The sequence below is a fragment of the Pelobates fuscus genome, chromosome 6 (assembly GCF_036172605.1).
Source record: "Pelobates fuscus isolate aPelFus1 chromosome 6, aPelFus1.pri, whole genome shotgun sequence".
Taxonomy (NCBI): domain Eukaryota; kingdom Metazoa; phylum Chordata; class Amphibia; order Anura; family Pelobatidae; genus Pelobates; species Pelobates fuscus.
Window position 1 is genome coordinate 290,509,433 of NC_086322.1, and position 18,857 is coordinate 290,528,289.

The following is an 18,857-nucleotide window of genomic DNA, read 5'->3' on the forward strand; positions in this document are numbered from 1 at the left end:
GCAATAATACTCCCAGTAATGTGTCTGAATGTATAACAGAGCTCCACAGCAATAATACTCCCAGTAATGTGTCTGAGTGTATAACAGAGCTCCACAGCAATAATACTCCCAGTAGTGTGTCTGAGTGTATAACAGAGTTCCACAGCAATAATACTCCCAGTAATGTTTCTGAGTGTATAACAGAGCTCCACAGCAATAATACTCCCAGTAATGTGTCTGAGTGTATAACAGAGCTCCACAGTAATAATACTCCCAGTAATGTGTCTGAGTGTATAACAGAGCTCCACAGCAATAATACTCCCAGTAATGTGTGTGAGTGTATAACAGAGCTCCACAGCAATAATACTCCCAGTAATGTGTCTGAATGTATAACAGAGCTCCACAGCAATAATACTCCCAGTAATGTGTCTGAATGTATAACAGAGCTCCACAGCAATAATAATCCCAGTAATGTGTCTGAGTGTGTAACAGAGCTCCACAGCAATAATACTCCCAGTAATGTGTCTGAGTGTGTAACAGAGCTCCACAGCAATAATACTCCCAGTAATGTGTCTGAATGTACAACAGAGCTCCACAGCAATAATACTCCCAGTAATGTGTCTGAGTGTATAACAGAGCTCCACAGCAATAATACTCCCAGTAATGTGTCTGAGTGTATAACAGAGTTCCACAGCAATAATACTCCCAGTAATGTGTCTGAGTGTATAACAGAGCTCCACAGTAATAATACTCCCAGTAATGTGTCTGAGTGTATAACAGAGCTCCACAGCAATAATACTCCCAGTAATGTGTGTGAGTGTATAACAGAGCTCCACAGCAATAATAATCCCAGTAATGTGTCTGAGTGTATAACAGAGCTCCACAGCAATAATACTCCCAGTAATGTGTCTGAATGTATAACAGAGCTCCACAGCAATAATAATCCCAGTAATGTGTCTGAGTGTGTAACAGAGCTCCACAGCAATAATACTCCCAGTAATGTGTCTGAGTGTGTAACAGAGCTCCACAGCAATAATACTCCCAGTAATGTGTCTGAATGTACAACAGAGCTCCACAGCAATAATACTCCCAGTAATGTGTCTGAGTGTGTAACAGAGCTCCACAGCAATAATACTCCCAGTAATGTGTATGAATGTACAACAGAGCTCCACAGCAATAATACTCCCAGTAATGTGTCTGAGTGTATAACAGAGCTCCCGATCAATAATACTCCCAGTAATGTGTCTGAGTGTGTAACAGAGCTCCACAGCAATAATACTCCCAGTAATGTGTCTGAATGTACAACAGAGCTCCACAGCAATAATACTCCCAGTAATGTGTCTGAGTGTATAACAGAGCTCCACAGCAATAATACTCCCAGTAATGTGTCTGAGTGTATAACAGAGTTCCACAGCAATAATACTCCCAGTAATGTGTCTGAGTGTATAACAGAGCTCCACAGCAATAATACTCCCAGTAATGTGTCTGAATGTATAACAGAGCTTCACAGTAATAATACTCCCAGTAATGTGTCTGAGTGTATAACAGAGCGCCACAGCAATAATACTCCCAGTAATGTGTCTGAATGTATAACAGAGCTCCACAGCAATAATACTCTCAGTAATGTGTCTGAGTGTATCACAGAGCTCCACAGTAATAATACTCCCAGTAATGTGTCTGAGTGTATAACAGAGCTCCACAGCAATAATACTCCCAGTAATGTGTCTGAATGTATAACAGAGCTCCACAGCAATAATACTCTCAGTAATGTGTCTGAGTGTATGACAGAGCTCCAAAATAATACTCCCAGTAATGTGTCTGAGTGTGTAACAGAGCTCCACAGCAATAATACTCCCAGTAATGTGTCTGAGTGTGTAACAGAGCTCCACAGCAATAATACTCCTAGTAATGTATCTGAGTGTATAACAGAGCTCCACAGCAATAATTCTCCCAGTAATTAGCCTTGGTCGTATTAGCCGTGAGGCAAACAAGGCGTTTGCCTTGGGCGGCATTTTCCAGGGGGCGGCAAAAAAAGCCGCCCCCAAATGCCCAAGGCAAATGTCTTGTTAGCCTTGGGGCTAACAGACATGCCGGCGGGCTGCTGGGCTGGGCGGGCGGCGCTGGTGGGCGGCTGGCGAGGGAGCACTTCCTCTGAGCTGTCTGCTCAGCTCCCTTGTGCGCCGCAGAGTGAGGCTGGGAGCCGGAATATGACATATTCCGGCTCCCAGCCTCACTCTGCGACGCGCGAGGGAGCTGAGCAGACAGCTCAGCCTCAGGGGAAGTGCTCCCTCGCCAGCCGCCCGCCCGCCCGCCAATGCCGCCCGCCCAGCAGCCAGTGGACCACCAGGGAGGAAGAGAACCACCCCCCCCCCCCAGCATTTCCAAAGGTAAGGAGGCTGGGGGGGGGGGGTACATTTAAAAAACAAATGTGTTAAATATGTGAGTGTGTGTGTATGTCTGTTAGTGTGTGTGTGTGTCTGTTAGTGTGTGTGTGTGTCTGTTAGTGTGTGTGTATGTCTGTTAGTGTGTGTGTGTCTGTTAGTGTGTGTGTATGTCTGTTAGTGCGTGTGTCTGTTAGTGTGTGTGTGTGTATGTCTGTTAGTGTGTGTGTCTGTTAGTGTGTGTGTCTGTTAGTATGTGTGTCTGTTAGTATGTGTGTCTGTTAGTGTGTGTGTATGTCTGTTAGTGTGTGTGTGTGTCTGTTAGTGTGTGTGTGTGTGTCTGTTAGGGTGTGTGTATGTCTGTTAGTGTGTGTGTGTCTGTTAGTGTGTGTATGTCTGTTAGTGTGTGTGTGTGTGTGTGTGTGTGTGTCTGTTAGTGTGTGTGTGTGTGTCTGTTAGTGTGTGTGTGTATGTCTGTTAGTGTGTGTGTGTGTCTGTTAGTGTGTGTGTATGTCTGTTAGTGTGTGTGTGTCTGTTAGTGTGTGTGTGTCTGTTAGTGTGTGTGTATGTCTGTTAGTGCGTGTGTCTGTTAGTGTGTGTGTATGTCTGTTAGTGTGTGTGTCTGTTAGTGTGTGTGTCTGTTAGTGTGTGTGTATGTCTGTTAGTGTGTGTGTATGTCTGTTAGTGTGTGTGTATGTCTGTTAGTGTGTGTGTGTGTCTGTTAGTGTGTGTGTATGTCTGTTAGTGTGTGTGTGTCTGTTAGTGTGTGTATGTCTGTTAGTGTGTGTGTGTGTCTGTTAGTGTGTGTGTGTATGTCTGTTAGTGTGTGTGTGTCTGTTAGTGTGTGTGTGTGTGTGTCTGTTAGTGTGTGTGTGTGTCTGTTAGTGTGTGTGTATGTCTGTGTGTGTCTGTGTGTGTATGCCTAGGGCAGCACAAAACCAGGATACACCACTGACTCCCAGTAATGTGTCTTTAAACTACAATAAATGTGTTTAGAAATCAGTCTGTGTAAATAAAGATACATTGTTCTTGTTCTAAATTACATTTTAGTTTAGTTTACCGTTACTCCATTTATTTCCTAAATTTGTATTGTCCAAATAGGGTTATTCACTACAGTGAGAACTGTTAGGAATTCAAGGTGATATTCAAATTTAAAGCTCCTATAGCTGAACTGGAAGAAATCAAATATGCTCACATTTTGTCTATTTTGTCTATAAATGTCAAATTAATTTTCGCTAATTAAATTCATATAGAAAAACTGAAAAATATCTGATCTAATTTCTACAAATATTTTTCAATTTCTGCTGCCTCTACTACTACAATAGAAAATTATTTTGTATTATTTGACCTGTTTATTATTTAATGCCTTATCATGCTTTTTTTTTTTTTTTTTACATTATGTTTTGCCTAGCACAAACTCAAAAACCCAGGTATTGGTGATTGTCCGGTAAACTGGTTTCGATCATACATATCGGATTGCTCTCAATATGTATCCATTTCCGACAGCGACTCCCTCCCTCTCCCAGTCATGTGTGGTGTTCCCCAAGGTTCCATTCTCGGCCCCCTACTATTTACATTATTTATAAATGGTCTGCCTAATGTGTGCAAATCCTCAAATGTACACATGTACGCAGACGACACAGTAATGCGAGCAAACCTGATCTACCGCAGTTTGAGGCTGTGCTCCAAGACCAGTTTACGGAGGTAGAAAAGTGGATCGCAAAAAACAAACTCTTCTTAATAAGGACACATGACATGTGTGACATGTCATGATTCCCTTTTCTTCCAGAAGTTTGGTTAAGGGGTTAAACACTGACAAAACTGTGATCTTTGGAACATAACCTAAATTACACAATTCCCACCTGTCCATCAAAACAAATTCAAATGGCACACTGACCGGAATCCACTCTTTCAAATACTTGGGTACGATGTTAGACCCCAATCTATCTTTTGGCCTGCACATAGAAAAGCTTGCATCTAAACTTTATCCAAAACTAGGTGCCCTGTACAGAAACAAATCCTGCCTAAGCCCTACAGTAAAGGAAAAGATTGTACAGCAAATGCTGATGCCAATCATTGATTATGGGGATGTAGTATATGCACCTGCACCGCAATCCCACATTAATAAACTCAATGCATTGTATAACTCGTTCTGCCGATTTGTGCTTCAATGTAATTACAGGACCCACCATTGTGACATGCTAAAATAACTAAACTGGCTGTCGCTGGAATCCAGACGCACCCTTCATCTTTCCAGCCTTGTGTTTAAGAGCTTTTCTGGGAAGCTCACACCCTACCTGAGCAGAATGCTCTCCCCGGCTGTTCCCACCTCCTATAACCTCCGATCCAGTACCAGCACTTTATTTAGTCCACCTCAATACAAAAAGAAAGCAGCCCGATCCTCCTTCTCCTACAGAGCGCCGCAATTGTGGAACAACCTTCCGCACAAATTAAAATCTTCCCCAAGCCTAAAGTCCTTTAAGAGATCCCTCGCTACATACCTCAAAACATAATGCACCTGTCATGGTTGATTATATATTTCCTACCTGTTCTATGTAAAACATTTTATATATTGTGTATTAATATTGTTTTGTATTTTATTGTACCATAATGTATCAATACAATGTTTTGTGGACCCAGGACATACTTGAAAACGAGAGAAATCTCAACGTATCTTTCCTGGTAACATATTTGATAAATAAATATCTTTACTCCCTCTAGTGGCTCTTTGTAAAACTTCACCTATTCCCCTTTGGATTCACCTTGAATTCCTACTTACCGTACTTGAAGAACACTATATATATATATTTTAATTCCAGACAATTCTCATTTTAGTGAATTATGTTGTATGTATTTGTGCTCGCCATTTGAAGATTACAGGAGTTGATCAAGTAAGTTCCAAATTGTCACAAACTGAAATCCAAGTGGCAAGCTTTTTGGCTAAAAGGCTTGCCAGGCTTTTTTGAGTTTTTATAAATATCGGCCAGTTTTACCATTCAGATTTCACAAATTTGGAGAACACATTTTTTTTTATTTTGTCTCTATGCTATATTCAAGTTAATTAGAATCGAATATCTTGAGTATTTGTTGCTAGTAAACACATATACCAATAGTTTGAGCCCGATTCACGCACTATTCTTTTTTCTCCTCCCTGGGGATTTCCATGACATGCCATCGATAAGATTGACTGCCTTAGAATTATACATTATATAGGGTTTGGGGACACTCTGCTTGAATCTTCCAATTACCTGCACAGGTGTTTGAACAGCACTCGCATGGTCTCTAAGTTTGGGGGAGGTAAACTTTGCACCAGTTCTTTCATCCTTCGGATCTTCTGAATTTGGTCACTCATTTCTTTTATAAAACAGAACAAAATGCAAAATTAGACACAAAAAAATCTTTAGTAAATGTCAGGGACAAAACAAGAAATTATTCTGCAGGGGTGGGCTGGCTATATGTACTCTGGAGGGCAACTGAAAACAAGTAGCCCAGTTTGAGACCAAACCAGGAAACGTCTTTCCCTTTGTTAATATTGTCTTGTTAAACATTTTATACTAATAATGTATGAACTCGACTGCAATAATAATGAAAACATACAATTGCATGATATAGTTTAGCACTGTGCTGTGAAGCAGCAACCCACAATCATCTCTATGCTAGTGGCCCGTGGGGTACCCCCCCTGCCATCGCTCCCCTGGCTGCAAATTGTGGCTGAAAACTAATCACAGATTGAATGTCACTCACTAATGGAAAGAATCGTGATAATTATTCTAACAACAAAATGTCTCATATTCGCACTTCAGCCAAAAATAGCCAAACTGTTACAAGTCAGTTATGTTTTCATTTTGGCTATTTTTTTTACCTAAATGTGAAATTCAGTTCAAATCATGGACATACAAAAATGGCGTGCTGTGTGAGCCCAATCACCACCTTAGAGGGACAAAAATTATCCAGGCAAACACTAACATTTGTAAAAACACGTGGTGGTTGAACAATGAATATTCCTTCTTCTCTACACGTAACATCAGAGGTATAGCTAGAAACTCAAATTATTTTAATATTCACTGAGACACAATAATTCAATCTTGTCGATTCAATAAACAGATGTAAATGTTCTCATTAACGCACAGTCTCATTGTCATTATTAGATACAATGTTTTCATACTTATTGCTTCAACGAATGAGTCGAAGTGAGTGAATGGGAAAAGAGGTTCTGGCAGCTCTCGGAAAAACAATTTTAAAGCCCCGGTGATGACATGGACATCTTCCCATCGACCATCATCCAAATTGAAGTTTTCATCTAAACAAGAATCAGAGAAAAGTTAGATTATGCATGGAGATAAGCAAGATGAACAACAACCACTTGTAAGAGTCAATTGTTCCGTATAGTCATCACAATTACCACTACAACAACAAGAAATAGTCCTTTTATTTGCCATCCGCAAGGGCCCTAAAGGATGCTAAATATGTAGAACATTGTATGACTCAATAGGGTCTTCAAAGACCAGATCGGTATGTGGCTATAAAACCATCAATGGCCTTAAAGGGGTTAGAAAAAGAAAAAGTAGAAAATGTGGGACAATGCTGTGAGGACACTGGGGAACAGATGCACTTTTTAGAAAATTATTGTAAATATGATCCCCACTTTCTAAACTAGCAAAGTGAAAAATGATTCACTAACCACATGAGTGGCAAAGCCAACATCAAACCAGTGTTACATTTAAATATGGAAGAAGAAGGGACCAACGTGTAAAGCCACAATAAAATAGCCCAATTTGAGAGCCACACATTCACCTCTGAAGACCCTGATGACATCCTGGATAATGAAAATGTAAACGCATATGAAGAGTTTAAAGACTGTTTTACTAACCGTGGTCAACTTTGTATCGCAGTTTTTGAATGATGGCAAGATTTCCACTAACCCTATATAGACCATCGATATCAAGACCTAATCAAAGATAATAGGAAACAGGTAAAAATAAATAGTGAAGAATTTCATGATGAAGAAGCATTAGCAAAAAAAAAAAAACCACAACAAAATAATGTTAATGAAGGAAAGGACAAAAAATACAATCTATATTAAAAAGAATGTTTCCTTAACTGATTGGAGAAGTGGTAACGTTTATATAGGACATATGTTATTGAGCAAATAAAACCCTGTTGTCCATGTAGTTGTCCACTGAATGATGTATCCCTTCCCTCATGACCAGACCCACTGATTAACTGAGAGAGTCCCTCATTTAATGGAATGAATGAACAAGTAAAGTTCTACAGTACTTGGAGCAAACTGTAGTTGTCAGCGATGTGTAGCGTTAGACACTTTTGACACTGCAGATGCTGTGGACTACATCTCCCCTGATGCTTTGCCAGCATTACTGCTATCGGAGCATTATGGGAGATGTAGTCAACGACATCTGGAGTGCTGAAGGTTGCCTAACCCAGGTAAACAATTTGGCAGGTACAGCCATGGTGACTAAAGCAGATGGCGCATGCATTATAGAATTCCTGAAAGCTGAGTCAGTATAAAGAGGATAAAAAAGGAAGATGATTTCAAAAACTACCTCTTTTTTCCACTGCTTGAATGCACTTGGTAACAAACAGTGGGACGTCTGTCCTTTCTCTCTCACAAAGATGACGTAAAGGACATCCGAATACTTGATCTGCAGAATTTAAAAAAAAAAAAAAAACACAAAAAAAATAAATAATCTCACTTTTATTTAAAAGAAAATGTTGCACCAAAAACATCCTAATTTCAGAGCACGGGTCGTTTACCTTTAATGTAACCTTTGTCTCGCAGTGACTGTAGCGTTGGCCGCCTTTGCAGTAACTTTTTCAGTTTATTGCGTACGTTCCGATCACTGTCTGAGCTGCTGGTGGTGTTATACTGCCCTGTTGGCAGTGGGGATATTGTTATTTAATGGACAAAAAAAAAAAAAAAAGGAGAGAAAAAAAAATAACAAAACACCATATATTGCAACAAAACAAAATAAGAGATAACACCACTAATAGAAGCAATATAACTTCCACCAAGCAGATACACTCTGCGTCCAGTATGTAAAAGGTGCAGAGATAGCATTTTCATTCTACGGCTCCTCCAAACCCTGCCCTTTACTCGACACGGTGCCAGACCCTAACCTCCAACATTTCTATGACACCAGATATTTCAATGAATTCACAGCCATTATATTTAGATATTAAAGGAACACTCAAAGCACCATAACCTCTGTAGTGCGCAGTAGTGGTTATGGTGCCAGGAGTGGAACACTCAAAGCACCATAACCTCTGTAGTGCACAGTAGTAGTTATGGTGCCAGGAGTGTTCGGGCAACCCCTCAGTGTAAATAGTCAAAGTGTTTGAGAACAGTCTGCAGTGAAGGACTTAGCTCAGACAGAGAGCTTCTCACTCTCTGGCCGAAGTAGTGGAGGTGTGGAGTGGCATTTTGTGGACCACAGGTAAGAAGCTGCGCCGTTCTAAAAAGGTTTGTCTTCTTCATTGAGATTGTGAACACAGTGAGGGAGTTTAAGCATGCGTGGGATAGGCATTAGGCTATTCTAGATATAAGATAAGGCCAGGGACTAATACAAATATTTAGAAAATTGGGCAGAATGGTTCTTATCTGCCGTCACATTCTATGTTTCTATGTAAGAAATAAATGTATCTAGTATATTCTAATATAGAATATTTACACTTTAAAGGACCACTATAGGCACCCAGACCACTTCAGCTCAATGAAGTGGTCTGGGTGCCAGGTCCCTCTAGTTTTAACCCTGTAGCTGAAAACCTAGCAGTTTCAGAGAAACTTCTATGTTTCACTGAGGGTTAATCCAGTCTCTAATGGCCGTCTCACTGACAGCCGCTAGAGGCGCTTCCGCGATTCTCACTGTGAAAATCACAGTGAGAAGACGCTGATGTCCATAGGAAAGCATTGAGTAATGCTTTCCTATGGGCGGTTTGAATGCGTGCGCGGCTCTTGCCGCGCATGCGCATTCGGATCTGACGTCGGCAGGGGTAGGAGACGTCACCAGCGCCGAGCGAGCCTGGCACTGGAGAAAGGTAAGTGGCTGAAGGGGTTTTAACCCCTTCAGCCCAGCGGGAGGGGGACCTAATGACCAATAAAAGAAGCCAATTAAACTCTAGAGTGATCCCTTCAACTAACTACAGAATATTATTCCAGTTTGTATTTTGTTGGGTTGCCCTAGTCTAGTCTATAGCATTCTTATTAAAACTACACTAAGGGAAGAAATCCAACACAGACTGGATGTAACCAGGATTTGGCTTGATATTAATAGTTGCATTACAGCTATCTCCATACCTAGAGTTTTCTTGTCTTTCTCTTCTTTAAATCCCAGTCTTTCACTAGAGCCAAACAATCGCGGAGATTCAGCATCACTGTCTGTGGCTTTTTCTGTAGACTGGAAGTGGGGAAGGGGATGGATTAAAATATTAAATGGATTATTCACTAAACAATGAGTTTTTGAGTAACAAAGCAACAATAATTCAGACATCAAGACAGAACAAATGTGGAATTCACTTTTTTTAATTCAGTACCTCCTGAGTGTCCCTATTTAGAAGGGACAGCGCCTATGTCTATCCCAAGTCCCTATGTCCCTCTTTTTCAGTACTAATTTCCCTCTTTTCTTTTTTTTTTTTTTTTTTTTTGTCAATCTGATTTTTATTAAGGCATATAGTATGGGGAACAGAAGAGAAGACGGAGGAAACGTTTAAGCGAGTTACATTATAGGGTTGGTACAACAATACACAAAGTTAAAGTACATTTCCAGATTTTCAATGCCTAATTTTTTTTTTTTATGTAACGTAGTTAAGCTCCAATTTGCAAATACAAGCTAAGGATCGTAGGATCCGGGTTAGTAAACAGTAAAACTAAATCAATAACAAGGTTGGTAAGCTCCACAAACTCAGGTACATTATCCCAGACAGTGATAATAATCTCGGCTAAGCATTAATACGTAGTCTAGGCAAGTGTGACAACAGCGGATATGTTAAGTTTGCGAACTCAGCATGCAGTGAAAAGCAAAATACAAGTCAAGTGTTATGAGTCATACGTGAGTAAGGCAGGCAATATACATTGATCTAAACATATATATCACTGCATGCGAGATTCACAAAAACTGGTTGACTAGTTAAATAGCGGTACACGTATGTTACCTAAGGGGAGCAAATTAGGAGAAACAATGAGGCCTACATGACTGACTAAACACACTCAACAATTAAAGCAAGTTAAGCAGGTGGCAGAGCGGTTAATGCGAACAATTTGAAAGTCTGCTATACGTTAAAAGATAGTAAATGATAATAAAATAAAGAGCTTGACCATTCATCTACCGTTTGTGCCATAAGGAATCATCATTACGCTTCGTCTAGTCGTTTTATATGTGTGCATGCTATAGCTAATTACAGAACCAACAGGTAGCTTAGGAGTGAGGTTACAAACGGAAGTCCAGCAAAGGGAGATCGTGTAGCCGAACAGGCTATGTCCCAACAGTCCCTAACCAGGGGTGGTGGTAGTGAGACAGTCTGTTAGCGGGGTAGTTCAGCCTATCCCGCTGCTGGGTATTTCCCTCTTTTCTAATGGCTTTATAATTTATATAATTATAAGAATGTATTATTTCTGTGTGTTTAAAGGGGTTATTTAATAAAGTGTGAATATCCAGTATTTCAACGATAAAATGACACTCCACTGTGCAAAAATACAAAATAATTTAAAATCCCTGTTTAGTAGATATAACTAAAATGACAGCATGTATGTATTAGATTATGCAAGTTCCCATTGTTTTTATCTAACAGCCTCTTGCAAAAATTGAATTTTTCTTGTCTGAAGCCTTTGCAAGCCCTCCCCTTCTAACCCCGCCCAGACTTTCTATGGCTGTCCAATCACAGACTTCCCAATGCAGCTTAATAACAAGGCAGGGTCTCTGGGCAATTGCTTCTCTTGAGTGTATTTCCACTGACATAACCAAACCAGGAAGTAACAGGACCAGGTGGCTGATTGAAAGCCAGGGGGGTGTTACCAGGTTAATTTATAAATGTGCCAATTTCTATTTGCAAAATGAAAAAAGAGGACACACTCTTCAAACCTAAAGGTTTTCAGTAAGCGAAAGTGCTTCGACGGTTTGGAGTGTCCCTTTAATTATACATTTTGGGTCAAAATAAGCTGTACCAAAAACACTATTGCCATTAAATATTTTTCCAATTGGGCTATTTTTGGGATATAGTCTGTAGTGGTGAGCAAGAAGTTGAAATTGGGGAGTTACAGGCTGTAAATGGGGAGTTATGGGCTACAGTGGGGGCTAGGGGCTGTTTTTTGGGGGGTGGGTGGGGAGTATGACATTAACATATAAGTATGAAGAAGTAAAAGAAAAGATAAATATTATAAGTCATATATCGTTAGACAGGGAGCTTACCATGTGCACACTTTTCCCAATGCTGTTACTTATTGATATGTACCAATCCTTTGTTATAGACTCCGAATCATGGTGTATCAGATACTGACTGCCATCCAGAGTTTTCAGCTAAAATATTGTGAAAACCAATACAGTTATTAAAATCCAAAGGGAAACGACACAAGATCGAATAGCAAATTGGTCATTACTAGATATCATTATATGCGACGCAGGCAGTGATACATCGTATGAAATATACAAGCTATCATAACGCATGCTATACTGTGAGTTTAGACCCTTTTAATGTATCACTATGTTAAGTTTTCTTTAACTTGTACAATTTCTATAGAAACTGTACTATTATCATTGCTCCCCATTGGCAATGACATTCAACGTGCCAAGATCAATCTGATTAAAAGGTCACTTCAAACACCACGACCACTTCAGTGATTTGAAGTGGTGATGGTGCTTGGAATTTGTATGCGCAGTGTTTTCGCTATAAAACGCTGTACATACAGAGATTAACCCCTATGCTGCCTGAGTTCTAACTCCACCTGCGGCAGCGTCACTGGCGCGTGAACAAATGAACACTGTATCATTTAAAATACATCTGTATTCCTGGTGCTAAAACCTTGATGACCCTTATCAATTAGTCCCCCCCTACTGTGCAATATAAAAACAAAGAAAGAAACAAAATAAATTTAACTAAAATTAATTACTCTCCCCTAGTCTTTAATTGTTTAATAAGTCCCTCAAAACCCATCTCTTTAGGAAAGCTTATGGCCTCCCTGAGTAACCCCTATCTCACATACCTGTCTCTTGCTCTCTCCTAAAGGGCAGCACTCTACTCTCTCCTCCAGCTCTGCTTCACTCCCACCTTATTTGATTGCTACCTCCTGTCCTGTTGTGTTTTATAACCTACCTGCTATAGACTGTTAGCTCATTAGAGCAGGGTCCACTTCAACCTATCGTTCCGGTAGCATTTTATATTTGTCTAATTTATTGTTAAATCTCCCCCTTTCACAATGTTGTAAAGCGCTGCGGAATTTGTTGGTGCTATATAAATGTCAAAAATAATAATAACAATATCATATAACACAATCTGCGCACAGCTTTTATCTTGATTATAAAACAACTTGCACACTGTTTAATAGCATATAACAAAACATGCCGACATCTTCTGCATGGACTGCATTGAGCACATGCACCTTTTTTTAAAGTCATTTTTAAAATACTTACTTCTAATACATTTTTCTTGCTGGACTTTTCCTTTGTGGCCCAAATAATGGATGCTCCTTGCAAGTTGACGGTATATTCCGGGACAGTTAATGAAGATTGTTTCTGCAAACAAGACAATGATTGGTTAATTTTTTGGCAAACTCTTGATTAGACTTGGGCATTGCAGAAAAAGTTTTTCGTCTGGAAAAAAAAAAATTCATTCGGTGGGGTTGAATTTTGTCCGTAAGTCATTTAGGTTCGGACACATTTCCCATGCAATTATTTCAGGAAAAATAATATGCATGAATCGAAATGGCATAAAAATATGCCTATTAGTCTATAACACATAAAAAAATATATCAGATTCTCCATTCCCCCCTCCTTTTTCTGGCAACACGGACTGAACTCTAAATCACAAAAGAAATTAAGTAATGAAACGTCTCGTCCATTGCCCATTTAGTTTGTTTCGCTATTCAGCCATATGGCGTTTTGGATTTAGGGAATTGGTACGAATTGTCCATCGACCCAAATTCACATGAATTGGGATGTGGTTGAAACCAAATACACAAGTCTACTCTTTACTCACGAATAATGAAGCATAAAAAAAACCAAACCATGTAGAGCCATGTCAAGAAGATCCCATAACATCATGGGTAAAAAAAAAAAAAAAACTCTCACCTTAATTGTGTAGACGTTTTCAAAACTAAGGATATTTTAAGAAGAGTATTGTCATAGGAGATATAATGACCACTTACAAGTAAATTAAAATTCCATTGCACAGAATATCAGTCATTGACTGAGAATGGTTAGCTGACACTCTCTGCCAAAGACCACCAGGGAGTCTCGGAGCCTGGTGAGGTCCAGGGAACTGAGCAAACTATTGTTAAATGGTTGGGCCTGTTACCTGAGAACCAAGCCAGTGTACTGCTAGCATCATGACCACTACAGCAGGCTGCAGTGGTTAAGATGATTGGTGTAACTCTTTTAAGAACCACACAACTAATTGAGTTATGGCACAAAGGGTTGTAAATTAGTGAGGGGAATCTTCACTGCAGTAAATGTGTTTCCTATCCTGTGGTCCCTCCACAATCTAAGAGAATACTGTAGTCTGGGCTTGGGTGTAGGGATGGTATGATATGATTTATTGATTAAATGTGTGCAACAGGCCAGTCCAACTATGGTGGGCAACTTGGGATTTTACCATTAAAAGGAACAGGAAATCACATGGGTGTAAAATGTTTTTAAGTAAATATTTTTAAATGTTTTAAATATTTAAAAATATTTAAAACATTTTAGCTAGTTTTTGTTTTTCTGTGGGAATTTCGTAATTGTCTTATATTTATTTTTCAATGTACGAACAGTTTTTGTCATTAGGATTTAATCCATATAAATTCAGAGCAAACTATTAGGTAATTTTTTTGTATTATCACCTATACGTGTTTCGCTGCGGTTATCAAAGTAGCCACTAGATGGCACCACAATACCAATCTAAAGTGAACACGTCAAACCCAATTTTATATAAATAATGGTGAATACGCTAAAAGTCATAGCAAAGGTTTTAAATTACCTCTATGGCAAGTGAACCTTACACTTTTGAAACCTACGTCATGAGCAGATTCATAGACTTGATTTATTCAAACTGGTTAAACTGGAATGTCAACAATCCTTAGATGTTATTTGTGCTTAGTTAAAGTAGTAAGTATTTTTGAATCCAGTGATGATGGTGCCTTGCAGTCACAGTCCAAAGTACAATATTTGAAACTTTGAGTACTATTTTCTTTGTGGCATAATGCTTTATGTATTTACGTAAGGTTGGGGCTGATATATTAGGAATAAATGTAGCCTGCGAGAGACTCAAAGGTCATTAAATGTGCAGTATATGAAAATAACTATTATAGAGTCAGAGACCCTTAGAATCTTACTCCATGACCCTGTACGTCATAAGACTTTGGACATATCTGCTTATTCACACCAACAGCTTGAAAATCCAATCTGACAATTTACCCTCAAACTCTATTGAATCTATGCTTGCACTTGGAAATCATGAGAATTTCCTCGCTCAGCCTAAGACACTTTTTGAATCCTGAAACTCATCTTCTAACCCAGAGACACTAAGAAACTAAACTGAGAAATTAATTATGAAATCCTGAGATTCTGTCCCGTCCACCCTGAAAAGTGAAACTTTTAAAACGAAGAATAGCCATGTCCTGGGTTGATGAGAATCATCACCAGAAAGAACATTGGCTACACCTTACATATACCGTGTACTTGGGACTTGTGAGAACCTTCACTTATTTGGCATTGCACAGGATCGTTTTACTTTTCCTGGTATCGACACTATGATTACACAATGGTCACATTATGACTAAGAAATAAAAGTTTAATAAGGCAATTCAGCAGATAAGATCTGCAGCTAGTGTCAGTATACCAAGAACCACTAGATGGCAGCCATCTAGTAAAACATGACAAATGACATGTATTCCACTTCTCGCATGGGTAGGCAACCTTCGGAACTTTAGCTGCTGTGGACTACATCTCCCATAATGCTCTTGCAGCCATAATGCTGGCAAACCATCAGGGGAGATGTAGTCCACATCTTCTGGAGTGCCTGAGGTTGTCTACCCCTATTAAAGGGACATTACAGGTGTTCACAAATGTTAGGTGACATGGAATTTGGAATGGGCCTCATTCATAAATCCATGAACAAATCAACCCACACTTGGCTTTTAGAACCCTATTATTGTTACATCATTTTCGTTCTCTCTCTAATATCAATCATACATTTTCTCATTGAAAACTCCAGCCTGGAGTGTCCCTTTAACATTCTTTAAGGTCACGGGCATTTAAAAAAAAATGTAATAATAAAAACAGCCACTCGCATGTAGACAGCGTCTTACCAGACTATTGGATGATGAATTTTTACCATCCTTGAAAAACGTCAAGACTCCTCCTTCCAGAACAGTCCATGATGAACTCCAGTTTTTCCTGGTGAAAAAACGGGAATGAAATTACTATAGGCAAGCAGCGTGACGAATTTAGAAATTAAATGACATTGGCACAGAATTTATAACATTACAACAAATGCCTTTTGGTTTCCCAAATGAATACGGGCATGAGTTCACTCGCACGTAGTGCCATTAACGCCCACTGTTGATGGAAATAGGAAGGGTGGTTGAATTTGTCATACTGCCTATAACGGCAGGCTGACATGGGGGCGAGCAGGGCCACTCTAATGTTAATAAATTGTGAGCAACAAGCAGGGATGCTAAACGAGAGGCATCAGTATGTAATTTAATTATTTTGGAACTTTTATCTTTTCTGTGAACTCAGTATGGTATCCATTCAATAAGTGCTTCTGACAATCTTGCACTAAGCTAGCCATAAAATATTGGGGTACCTTGCGTATCTCAAAAATGTATTTGTGTTGCCACAGTCCTACTGAGGCTATTAAGGTGGAATTGTCCCCAAGCCAAGAATTTGTCATGTTGCGCATGAAGCATTATTTCGCATTTTGTTCTACCAATGTCAAAAGAACCCGAGTGGTTGAGACAGACCAAACCGGAAATCTAATTTTCCATATTAAATGGCCAAAAACTATTGTACTGCTATCTGTTATCTCTTCATACTGACAATAAATATTGCCTAACCTTTTCCTACACTACATAAAAAGTCATCACTATTTGTATATTAAACATTTTTTTTTTCATATTCTAGAATCACTTTAAAGAACACAAAGAGAGAATAAAGGAACCAATCAGAGACTGAACAGGGGTTTAAAAGAACCACTAGGAAACTGAAAAAGATAACAGAAGAGCCAATAAGAGACTGAATTAGATAATTGAAGAACCAATAGGAGACTGAATAGAAGAATTAAATAAACATTGTGAGATAGAGCATTAAAAGAATATTTTTCAAAGTAAAGGACAGAAATGTAACATTAACAGCTATGCTAATGCAAACATAGTTCAGATGGTCTTTATAAAGTATTTATATTGGGATTAAAATGTTTCCGCTGCTCTCCGACACTATGGAAGGAAGGTATGGTGCCTACACTAGGAGAGGGGTCAAATTATACTTTATTAATGTTATTATAGGTAATTAAAAAATATTCCATACATACCGGACCCTTTTTCCATTCTCTAATACTTTTGCTTTTTGGAGCACTCCGGCTTTAATTAGGCTTTTGGTCTGGAACAAAAAAAAAAAAAAACAGAGATCCCTTTAAGTGTGGTCTCATGTAGTGATCCAGATATCATGAAAGTGGCCTTACTCATAGATGTCAGGATTTACTGTTCTAGGGACAGTTGTGGAAAAAGCAAGGGGAAGGCTATGATATCAAGACATCTGATGAGAGAAGAGACACACACAAGTGGAAAACCACTTCAACCTCGGAACTATGTAACAATACTAAGAAAAACAGCGATAGTACTCGATGCGAAGATTCTAAATGTTTTATAAATAACATCCTAGAGCTGGGTGATTTTTGTTCTTGTTTTTTGCTTTAAAAACACAAAAAGCTAAAATAAACCAACACAGGGAGATTTAAAGGGACACCCCAGACACCTAAATATTTCAACTTGTTAACAGTTGGCACCCTTTGTCCCTATTCATAAAAGTACCAAATTTAAGAAAAAAGTTCGCTTTTACGAATACATTTAGGAATACACCTCCCCCCCTCCCCTTGTCCCCCCCAGCTGTCAAGCTTACAGCCAGAAGGGCTTCCTGATTCAATCCACTTAAACGATCAGTTAGTGTTACATTCCCTATGAGAACATTCTATTGGGTGGTTACTTCGATCACAGCATTTGACTGACATGTGCCAGTTTAAACCGGAGAGCAAAGGAGACTGTCGCTACTGACCACCTTTAAGCTGTCAGAGTGAAGTAACAGCGTGAAGCTTGGATACACTGTCTGTGCACTCTTTTGCCCTGTCGAACCACCGAGCAAAGTATATAGCTCATGCCTCTGCAATCTCACTGCTCAATTCTCTGCCTTGTAGAAGCCTTACCTACCCTGACTGTGACTCACACAGCCTGCATGAAAAATACGGTTTTATTTTCAATCAGATCTTAACTTAATCTTAACTTTATTTTTATCTCCTGCTCTGTAAATTTAACTTTAATCACATATAGGAGCCTCCTGCAGAGTCTATCAAGCTATTAACAGAGCAGGAGATAAGGAATTCTAAATTAAGTAGAATGGAATATAAGGAATTCTAAATTAAGTAGAATGGAATATAAGGAATTCTAAATTAAGTAGAATGGAATTTAAGGAATTTAAAATTAGATCTCTGTTTACAGGAAGTGTTTTGGAAGTCTGTTTGAGTCACATGCAGGGAGGTGTGGCTACGGCTGCATAAACAAAGTGATTTAACTCCTAAATGGCAGAGAATTGAGCATTAAGACTGCAGGGACATGATCTATACACCAAAACTGCTTCATTAAGCTAAAGTTGTTTTGGTGACTATAGTGTCCCTTAAAGCATAGGAGGAAATGTATTAACAATGTGAGGGACACCCTAAAATTACATCAATTCCGTTACATCTAGGCTAAATGGGCCACACAGTGGATTCATATTCAAAAGTGCTCTTTTCCAGTAGACATGTAGATCCTTAGAACATGTTTCATTACGTTTAACTAAAGGTTAGACTATCAATCAATAAAATACCAACCTGCTGGCTTCCAGGCGTCAAAACGTTATTATCAGAGTCACTTCTCTTATGTCCCGGCATGAAAACCTTTCAAAAGAAAACAATGACACATTTATTAGTAAAAATAAACACTACCTGTTTAAAAACAGAAACAAATTATGGAAGTGCAAGTTTCATTAACCATGCCATATACTTAAATAAAAATATGGTAAATAATGTGGTTTAGTGTGT

General features: G+C 39.0%; 1 protein-coding gene across 2 annotated transcripts in view; it reads right to left on the reverse strand.

Annotated features, from left to right (window-relative positions):
* ARHGAP27 (Rho GTPase activating protein 27) overlaps window positions 1-18,857 on the reverse strand; it is a 95,808-nt gene that overhangs the window by 2,265 nt on the left and 74,686 nt on the right. For both annotated transcript variants that reach the window (XM_063459427.1, XM_063459428.1), the window contains 11 exons: window positions 18,648-18,713; window positions 17,097-17,164; window positions 15,874-15,961; window positions 12,998-13,099; window positions 11,780-11,887; window positions 9,673-9,772; window positions 8,133-8,249; window positions 7,922-8,020; window positions 7,231-7,308; window positions 6,526-6,660; window positions 5,609-5,714 (listed from right to left, as the gene is read on the reverse strand). In XM_063459427.1, the coding sequence (XP_063315497.1) occupies window positions 5,609-5,714; window positions 6,526-6,660; window positions 7,231-7,308; window positions 7,922-8,020; window positions 8,133-8,249; window positions 9,673-9,772; window positions 11,780-11,887; window positions 12,998-13,099; window positions 15,874-15,961; window positions 17,097-17,164; window positions 18,648-18,713 (1,067 nt within the window). The remainder of the gene's footprint in view (window positions 1-5,608; window positions 5,715-6,525; window positions 6,661-7,230; window positions 7,309-7,921; window positions 8,021-8,132; window positions 8,250-9,672; window positions 9,773-11,779; window positions 11,888-12,997; window positions 13,100-15,873; window positions 15,962-17,096; window positions 17,165-18,647; window positions 18,714-18,857) is intronic.